We start from the raw sequence: 10,723 nt of genomic DNA on the forward strand, positions 1-10,723 counted from the left end.
ACAAGTTGAAAGCAACCGCTGAAACTTAATCTTCTTTTGTGTTGCTTCAATGCCTTTACTTTGAATTATTGCTTTATGAGTTAACTCTTATGCAAGACTTATTGATGCTTGTCTTGAAGTGCTATTCATGAAAAGTCTTTGCTTTATGGTTCACTTGTTTACTCATGTCATATACATTGTTTTGATCGCTGCATTCACTACATATGCTTTACAAATAGTATGATCAAGATTATGATGGCATGTCACTCCAGAAATTATCTGTGTTATCGTTTTACCTGCTCGGGACGAGCAGAACTAAGCTTGGGGATGCTGATACGTCTCCGACGTATCGATAATTTCTTATGTTCCATGCCACATTATTGATGTTATCTACATGTTTTATGCACACTTTATGTCATATTCGTGCATTTTCTGGAACTAACCTATTAACAAGATGCCGAAGTGCCAGTTGTTGTTTTCTGCTGTTTTTGGTTTCAGAAATCCTAGAAAGGAAATATTCTCGGAATTGGACGAAATCAAAGCCCAGGGGCCTATTTTTCCACGAAGCTTCCAGAATTCCGAAGGAGAGACGAAGAGGGGCGACGAGGGGGCCACACCCTAGGGCGGCGCGGCCCCCCCCTTGGCCGCGCGGCCCTGTGGTGTGGGGCCCCCGTGCCGCCTCTTGACCTGCCCTTCCGCCTACAAATAGCCTCCGTGACGAAACCCCCAGTACCGAGAGCCACGATACGGAAAACCTTCCAGAGACGCTGCCGCCGCCGATCCCATCTCGGGGGATCCAGGAGATCGCCTCTGGCACCCTGCCGGAGAGGGGAATCATCTCCCGGAGGACTCTACGCCGCCATGGTCGCCTCCGGTGTGATGTGTGAGTAGTCTACCCCTGGACTATGGGTCCATAGCAGTAGCTAGATGGTTGTCTTCTCCCCATTGTGCTATCATTGTCGGATCTTGTGAGCTGCCTAACATGATCAAGATCATCTATCTGTAATTCTATATGTTGCGTTTGTTGGGATCCGATGAATAGAGAATACTTGTTATGTTGATTATCAAAGTTATATCTATGTGTTGTTTATGATCTTGCATGCTCTCCGTTATTAGTAGATGCTCTGGCCAAGTTGATGCTAGTAACTCCAAGAGGGAGTATTTATGCTCGATAGTGGGTTCATGTCTCCGTGAATCTGGAGGGGTGACAAGAACCTCTAAGGTTATGGATGTGCTGTTGCCACTAGGGATAAAACATTAGTGCTATGTTCAAGGATGTAGTCACTAGTTACATTACGCGCAATACTTAATGCAATTGTCTGTTGTTAGCAACTTAATACTGGAGGGGGTTCGGATGATAACCTGAAGGTGGACTTTTTAGGCATAGATGCAGTTGGATGACGGTCTATGTACTTTGTCGTAATGCCCAATTAAATCTCACTATACTCATCATGATATGTATGTGCATGGTCATGCTCTCTTTATTTGTCAATTGCCCAACTGTAATTTGTTCACCCAACATGCTGCTTGTCTTATGGGAGAGACACCTCTAGTGAACTGTGGACCCCGGTCCAATTCTCTTTACTGAAATACAACCTACTGCAATACTTGTTCTACTGTTTTCTGCAAACAATCATCTTCCACACAATACGGTTAATCCTTTGTTACAGCAAGCCGGTGAGATTGACAACCTCACTGTTTCGTTGGGGCAAAGTATTTTGGTTGTGTTGTGCAGGTTCCACGTTGGCGCCGGAATCCCTGGTGTTGCGCCGCACTACATCTCGCCGCCATCAACCTTCAACGTGCTTCTTGACTCCTACTGGTCCGATTAAACCTTGGTTTCTTACTGAGGGAAACTTGCCGCTGTGCGCATCACACCTTCCTCTTGGGGTTCCCAACGGACGTGCCAACCACACGCATCAGGCGTTGATTTCGTCCGATTCCGAGAATATTTCGTTACTAGGATTTCTGAAACCAAAAACAGCAGAAAACAGGAACTGGCACTTCGGCATCTTGTTAATAGGTTAGTTCCAGAAAATGCACGAATATGACATAAAGTGTGCATAAAACATGTAGATAACATCAATAATGTGGCATGGAACATAAGAAATTATCGATACGTCGGAGACGTATCACATACCTACCTACTACATGGTATTTCTCAGCCATTCCAAAGTAAATTGCTTGAGTGCTACCTTTAAATTCCATTCTTCACCTTTACAATATATAGCTCATGGGACAAATAGCTTAAAAACTATTGTGGTATTGAATATGTACTTATGCACTTTATCTCTTATTAAGTTGCTCGTTGTGCGATAACCATGTTCCTGGGAACGCCATCAACTACTCTTTGTTGAATATCATGTGAGTTGCTATGCATGTTCGTCTTGTCTGAAGTAAGGGCGATCTACCACCTTATGGTTAGAGCATGCATATTGTTAGAGAAGAACATTGGGCCGCTAACTAAAGCCATGATCCATGGTGGAAGTTTCAGTTTTGGACATATATCCTCAATCTCATATGAGAAAAATAATTGTTGCTACATGCTTATGCATAAAAGAGGAGTCCACTATCTGTTGTCTATGTTGTTCCGGTATGGATGTCTAAGTTGAGAATAATCAATAGCGAGAAATCCAATGCGAGCTTTCTCCTTAGACCTTTGTACAGGCGGCATAGAGGTACCCCTTTGTGACACTTGGTTAAAACATGTGCATTGCGATGATCCCGGTAGTCCAAGCTAATTAGGACAAGGTGCGGGCACTATTAGTATACTATGCATGAGGCTTGCAACTTGTAAGATATAATTTACATGATACATATGCTTTATTACTACCGTTGACAAAATTGTTTCTTGTTTTCAAAATCAAAGCTCTAGCACAAATATAGCAATCGATGCTTTCCTCTTTGAAGGACCTTTCTTTTACTTTTATTGTTGAGTCAGTTCACCTATTTCTCTCCACCTCAAGAAGCAAACACTTGTGTGAACTGTGCATTGATTCCTACATATTTGCATATTGCACTTGTTATATTACTCTATGTTGACAATATCCATGAGATATACATGTTATAAGTTGAAAGCAACCGCTGAAACTTAATCTTCCTTTGTGTTGCTTCAATACCTTTACTATGAATTATTGCTTTATGAGTTAACTCTTATGCAAGACTTATTGATGCTTGTCTTGAAATACTATTCATGAAAAGTCTTTGCTATATGATTCATTTGTTTACTCATGTCATATACATTGTTTTGATCGCTGCATTCATTACATATGCTTACAATAGTATGATCAAGGTTATGATGGCATGTCACTCCAGAAATTATCTTTGTTATCGTTTACCTGCTCGGGACGAGCAGGAACTAAGCTTGGGGATGCTGATACGTCTCCGACGTATCGATAATTTCTTATGTTCCATGCCACATTATTGATGATATCTACATGTTTTATGCACATTTTATGTCATATTTATGCATTTTCTAAAACTAACCTATTGACGAGATGCCGAAGGGCCAGTTCCTGTTTTCTGCTGTTTTTGGTTTCAGAAATCCTAGTAAGGAAATATTCTCGGAATCGGACGAAATCAACGTCGAAGATCTTAGAATCCCCGGAAGCATCCAAAACACCCGAGAGTCGTCAGAGGGGGGCCACAGGCCCACCAGACCATAGGCCGGCGCGGCCTGGGGGTGGCCCGCGCCCCCCTATGGTGTCGTCGCCTCGTTGACCTTCTGACGCCGCCTCTTCGCCTATAAGAAGCCCCTCGACCTAAAACCTCGACACAAAAAAGCCACGGTACGAGAAACCTTCCAGAGCCGCCGCCATCACGAAGCCAAGATCTGGGGGACAGAAGTCTCTGTTCCGGCACGCCGCCGGGACGGGGAAGTGCCCCCGGAAGGCTTCTCCATCGACACCACCGCCATCTCCATCAACGCTGCTGTCTCCCATGAGGAGGGAGTAGTTCTCCATCGAAGCTCGGGGCTGTACCGGTAGCTATGTGGTTCATCTCTCTCCCTATGTACTTCAATACAATAATCTCATGAGCTGCCTTACATGATTGAGATTCATATGATGATGCTTGTAATCTAGATGTCGTTATGCTAGTCAAGTGAATTTTACTTATGTGATCTCCGGAGACTCCTTGTCCCACGTGTGTAAAGGTGACAGTGTGTGCACCGTGTGGGTCTCTTAGGCTATATTTCACATAATACTTATTCACTGTTATGAATGGCATAGTGAAGTGCTTATTTATATCTCTTTATGATTGCAATGTGTTTTGTCTCACAATTTATCTGTGTGCTACTCTAGTGATGTTATTAAAGTAGTTTTATTCCTCCTGCACGGTGTAATGGTGACAGTGTGTGCATCCGTGTTAGTACTTGGCGTAGGCTATGATTGTGATCTCTTGTAGATTATGAAGTTAACTATTGCTATGATGGTATTGATGTGATCTATTCCTCCTACATAGTGTGAAGGTGACAGTGTGCATGCTATGTTAGTACTTGGTTTAGTTGTGTTGATCTGTCATGCACTCTAAGGTTATTTAAATATGAACATCGAATATTGTGGAACTTGTTAACTCCGGCATTGAGGGTTCGTGTAATCCTACGCAATTAGTGGTGTTCATCATCCAGCAAGAGAGTGTAGAGTATGCATTTATCTACTCTGTTATGTGATCAAAGTTGAGAGTGTCCACTAGTGAAAGTATGATCCCTAGGCCTTGTTCCTAAATACTGCTATCGCTGCTTGTTTACTGTTTTACTGCGTTACTACTGCTGCGTTACTACTGCTTGTTTACTGTCCTGGGCAAAGCACTTTTCTGGTGCCGTTGCTACTGCTCATATATATATTCATACCACCTGTATTTCACTATCTCTTCGCCGAACTAGTGCACCTATTAGGTGTGTTGGGGACACAAGAGACTTCTTGCTTTGTGGTTGCAGGGTTGCATGAGAGGGATATCTTTGACCTCTTCCTCACTGAGTTTGATAAATCTTGGGTGATCCACTTAAGGGAAACTTGCTGCTGTTCTACAAACCTCTGCTCTTAGAGGCCCAACACTGTCTACAAGAATAGAAGCACCCGTAGACATCACACCGCTCAACCCATGCGTGCCTAGTGGCGGACGTGGATGCCCTGTGAAGCCCCCGTTGGTCACGATGGCAATTTTATCCACGGATCCGGGTATCCATGGATATTCGACCCGCCGGGCACGGGTATGGAGGGTTGGTTGTGTCCATGGATTTCATGGGGCGGATATCCGATAATTCATGGAGCGGGCACGGGCAGAGCTTTTGCTCCATGGATATTCGATGGATATCCAACTAACATGTGGGACCCACATTTCAATGACACATGCGATTTTACCTACGATTGGTTGTCCTTTTTAGGCCCAAATCACCAAACCCTTAATTTAAGCCTTAATGATTTTATACTCTAAATAATCACGGAACCGCCTTGTGCTGGTAGGGCTTCCGCCGGCCGCATTGACTGTGGATCTTCATGATTGCTCTGCCTCCTCGGTAATGTGATATATTGTTGCTTTGATATTCCTATGTATTGTCGACATAATTACGGCTGAAATGCTACTGAAATAATGTCGAAATGCTGCCAAAATATTCATGTTAGATTATTATTGATGAAATGCAAGTGAAATATTGCTGAAATGGTACTCAAATTTTATGGGCATGGATATCCATGGATATCCAGGTATCCATCGGATTTAGATTTGGGGCGACATCCATGCCCATGGATACTTTCGTGGGTGGGGCAGAGCGAGACTGATGGATTTGGGCATGGATCTGGATTTCCTATATCCGTCCAAACCCGCTCCATTGCCATCCTTACCCGTTGGGGGGCATCTATTATAGGTTAGATTCCTGGCTCCGTCCCTGTTTTTGAATATCGGGGTATGGTGCACCCGAGTGCACCACCCTATATTCGCACATGGGCTTCACTTTATCCGGGAGCACATGCCCAATCATGGCCCAGTCGCTAGAGAGACACAACTAAGATGTTTCATGTAGTGTCATATAAAAGCTCATTGAGTAATTCAACTAAGAAATTGGTGAATTTACCTAGACAGAAATATTCATAAGCATAGATGATGCTAACCTAATAATATAAGGATCTTCAAAGCCATAAAATTATTTCCAAATGTTTCCGTGTAAAAAATTAATTGTACTATATTAACTTAGTGACATATAATATTTTGAACGCTAATCACCATCACCATCTGCAACTTACTGATACACATCATATATCCACTTACTTCACAAATATAAAATTATAAATTATTTGATGCTTGGTGCATGATTTTATAGTTGAGGGTTAATTTTGCTTTGTATCTAGTTGTTCCATATTATTATGATCTTGTTTCTATGCTATCAATTCATGTATGGGTCTTAATTATACGAAGAATGTACCATATTTTTATTCTCTTGTTTTCTTAATCTCTAGATAAAATCATCAGGTGTTAGCACCCGATGGTATCACTTATTTTTTGAAAAACATTGCACGGACGGGGAAAACTACCAATTTGCTCACGTTAGACCTCCTAGCCCTAGACGGTCATACACAATGTCTTGCTATCCTGCAACTATACATGTCAAGTGTCCTCATGAGTCATGTTTTCTTGCTATTTGAAAATCCAGGGGACAGGTGGTGCCGTCACTTGAATCAATAAATTGTGTCCATCATTGTCACTCGAATTGACCAACCATCGTCTTTTTCCACACCGCTCTGCCTCGATCGAGCACCTCCTCGTTGGCGTCGGTCCACCAACACCCTGTAATCCTCCTAAGCCCTAGGGTCGGCTTCTTCTCCGACATCAGAATGATCTCCACCCCTTGACAAGCACACATATACTCCATAATATTTTTACTAATGTGGCTGGCTGAGCCATTATTGGCTAGCTCGCGTTCTTCACCGCTTACTCTCTCAACCTAGAGGTCACTTTTGGAACTAGAAGATAAGGTCACTAGTGGCGAGTGCACTTTCTCCCGCTCGCAAGGAGCCAACGACATGGTTTTCCTTTGATCGGGTTGACCACGTGGCACAATTGACCATCGCATTTTTATCTTTGCATACAGTGAGGAGAAGTAATTAAGGATTCAAGGAACTATTATGGTTTAGCGTCTCCCATCAACCGGGATTATTTACCTCCGATGTCAGTATGTCACTCATTATAGTATGCCCTAGTCATGCACATATGAGTATATCCTTTTGTTCATGTATGTAAACGCCTAGAATTGCCGTTGATTTGTCTGTACATGCTCTCTTCGCAATCCCAGACGTCTCGATTCAATTTTACGCGAGAGCGGATTTCTCTTATGTAGTAAGGGCCCTCCGTACTATCTGCACCACATATTTGTTGGAGATTCGTGCAAAGTTCAAGCAGTCAAAGGTTCTGGCACATTCCCCTCCCGTCTTACGCAATGTGACAAGGTAAAAATATAGCAGAACTCATGAGGTCAGACAGTAACCCACATGGTGTGAAACTGTCAAGGTATCTGTTTACTGAACTCTGTACCGAAAGAATACACCTATGCCAGGAACATGGACTTTTATATCTTAGAGTTGTCATCTTATGCCTGTCTCAAACATAGCACAAATATATTTTGTAATGAATAATTCATCTAAATAGCAATAATAGTTTGCACATAATGGAGAGAGGATTGTACATGCAAGGGACATCTTGTAGGCTGTAGCTGATTTGAGAAAATAAAGTGGTTGTACGATTTGAGCAGCTCGTTAGTCCACCCCTACCACACACCCAGCCGCCGCCCCCCACATACCCAGCCCCGACCAGCCCCGGTGGTCGCGAGCATGGAGCTCCAGCGAGGAAGCCTCGCCGATGGACGGCGCTGCCCTCCGCCGACCTCGTCGCCACCTCGAACCGGCCCTCTCCATCCCGCCGCCCCTCCTGCGCGCGGCAGCTCCGCCAGTCGCCGCAGCATCGGCCACACCGCCACTCGAGCGCCGCCGCCGGGCGGACGGGCCGCCTCCTCGTCGCGCACCACCGGCGTTGGACGGGCCGCGTCCTCGTCGCGCGCCAACGGCGTTGGACGGGCTGCATCCTCGTCGCGCGCTGCCGGCGGGGTGGTCGGACACGGTCGGGCGTCATCCAGGCCTCCTGGATCCTGGAGATGAATTTTTTCCTTTCAGATTCTGCTATGTAACTTTTATGAAACTTGTATGGATTTTAGTTCCGTTTCTCGTTTTGGAATTAGTTTTCTTGACAAGTCCATGTTTCGTTACTGAAGATGTCTAATGTGTATGGAACTGTATGAATACCCTCTGAATCTTGTATGAATCTATATGAATTGTGTTTGAATCCTTTGTTAATTAGCCAGATTTTTCTGCGTATGAATTTTAGAAAATCTTGCAGATTTGAATCATGTATGAATCTGTGAATCCTAAGTGAATTGATCTATAAAAAAATTAGTTGACAGCCAAACATCTCACATTGTTTGATACTTCGTTTTTTTATAAAACTATAGTATTCTTTGAATATTTTCCCAAAAGAGTGAAAAAATGGATCCCAAAAAAACCACGGCTAATTCCCCAAACTCTAATATATTTTCTATTATTTGTCAAAATATATTATGAACTTCTGCAGAATTATGAATTTTTCTCATAAAAACTATAGTTAAAATGAAATAGCACGCAAGCGTTGATACTGTTAAATTTTTGAACGTTTTAATTGCGAAGTAGTAAAAAAGGGACCTAGCTAAATGAAACAGCAACGGCAACAGGGTGACATAGCAAAACTGGAAATTGTAGGGGGCGTTATGAAAAAAAATGAAATGGACTTAAGTTTGAGGTGGGAGGTTGTTTCTGTATATGCTCTTGCACGAATCTCCAACAAATCAATGGCAAAGATAATAGGTGGCGCACTTCCTACATGAGGAGTTGCATTTCTCATTTTACGCCGTTGAGCGTTGAGGCGGTGGAGGGAGGCAGAGGCGGTAACAAAAGCCGTTACGGCTATGGGGTCCACAAACGACCCGCTACTTCGTACACGACCATGCTCGAGCGGTCCGAACCACTGACCTTTGGGTCCGGCTAAGAGCCGGCCCCACCAGTCATTGAAATTCCGGCAGGCGTCTCTCACTCCGGCTGATTTCCGTCGTGTGGACCCCATAGCGAGATACGCTTGCCAGGCTGGCGGTCGCAGTCTCGCGGGGATTTATAACGCGGCCGCCGGCGAAGCCGTCACCACAGAGCTGAACGACCAAAACGCGCGTGGCTAGCTTAGACTTAGAGAATGGAGCCGACGATGGAGTCGGACAAGGAGATGGAGATGGAGATGGCGATGGAGGCGGCGGAGGGGATGAGCTGGAAGGCGCTGTTCGAGCGGCGGGTGGTGATGGCGGACGCGCACTGCCGCAAAGCCGACAGCCTGCTCCACGGCCTCGTCGTCATCTTCACCGAGCACGAGGCGCGCGACATGCGGGCGTGCGGCGGGGAGGAGGCGCGGCGCGGCCTCGAGGACGCCCACGCGCAGCTCGGCCTCGCCCTCGCCAGCATGGGCGCGGCCCGCCACCTCGCGCTCCGGTGCGCCGCCCGCCGCGCGCTCGACCCCGGCTCCAGCTCCGAGTCCGACCCGACCACGTCGACGTCCACGCCGCCGCTCTCCCCCTCCTCCTCCTCCGTCGCCGACCCCGAAGCGCGGCGCGTGCTGGCCCTGCTCCGGGAGGCCACCGAGCTCGTCTACCGCGTGCACGACCTGGTGGAGGGCGCTCGCGCCCATATGGGCGCCGCCGAGTCCCTCCTCCTGGCGCTGGGCCTGGACGAGGACGACGACGGTGGCCGCGACCGTGGCTCCGCTCCCTGGGTTCACCCGCCCTGCGTCGCCGAGCAGCTCGACGGCACCATGGACCTCGGCGAGGCGTTCGCGCGGGCGTTGGACCTCCTCATGCTCACCACGGAGGCGGGCGAGGCGGCGTTCCGCGTCGCCGCCGATTGAGGCCTCGATCCGCGCTCCGGGCTCCTGTTGCTCTGTTCGACCGGTCGGTTTGGTGACTTTGGTCCATCCGCTTGCTCAATTTCGTTTTGCTTTCCACGCCGTAGCTTGCGTGACATGATCGTGAGATGGCACACGTCGCTCCTCAGAAGGTGTTGATGATCCGAGAACATAATTCGATCGTGTCGTAGGTTAGTTAGCTGCTTGTGTTGCTCGACTCTTGGAACGGTCGATCATCCAATGTTGTTTCTTGTTGATCAATCAGCGATGATTTTGCTCGTTAACCTGTTGCCTGCAATGTTCCTACTCCCTACCTTTCTTCCTTGGAATTGAGCGTCGATCATAGTAGTACATCATATAATTTTTTTGAGCAAAGTCCGGTTTTCTCCCCTAAACTTTTCACTTAGCTCATATTTTCCTCCTAAACTAGAGAGGACTTTGTTCATTTTTCTTTTGTCTTGGTTCTTGTTTTGATCTCTATATCATTGTCATGTAACTAGAGAGGACGATTTTGTGTCAGGTCTTTCAGAAACAGAAAAAATTTGGTCATCGCCGAATTCTCCAAAATTCCTTAAATTAATTTCAACGGATTCTGATAAATTATACTACCTCTATCTATAAATACATGTCTTAGAATTGTCAAAATTTAATGTATGTAGACACTATTTAATCTATACATACATCTAAATTTAGATAAATTTTAGACATCTATTTATGGATGGAAGGAGTACTAGCAATCTATCCCGAAATTTCTAGTAGAAATATATTTACCCAGTACATAAAG

At 45.5% G+C, this 10,723-nt stretch overlaps 1 protein-coding gene across 1 annotated transcript; it reads left to right on the plus strand.

Moving 5' to 3' along the window:
- The first annotated feature begins 9,207 nt into the window (after positions 1–9,207).
- Positions 9,208–10,421, plus strand: LOC127348923 (uncharacterized). The gene has a single exon (XM_051374777.2). The coding sequence runs from the start codon at positions 9,241–9,243 to the stop codon at positions 9,940–9,942; it is 702 nt and encodes a 233-aa protein (XP_051230737.1). The 5' UTR covers positions 9,208–9,240; the 3' UTR covers positions 9,943–10,421.
- The last annotated feature ends 302 nt before the right edge of the window (positions 10,422–10,723 follow it).

Source organism: Lolium perenne, chromosome 4 (genome assembly GCF_019359855.2).
Source record: "Lolium perenne isolate Kyuss_39 chromosome 4, Kyuss_2.0, whole genome shotgun sequence".
In the NCBI taxonomy this organism is placed as follows: domain Eukaryota; kingdom Viridiplantae; phylum Streptophyta; class Magnoliopsida; order Poales; family Poaceae; genus Lolium; species Lolium perenne.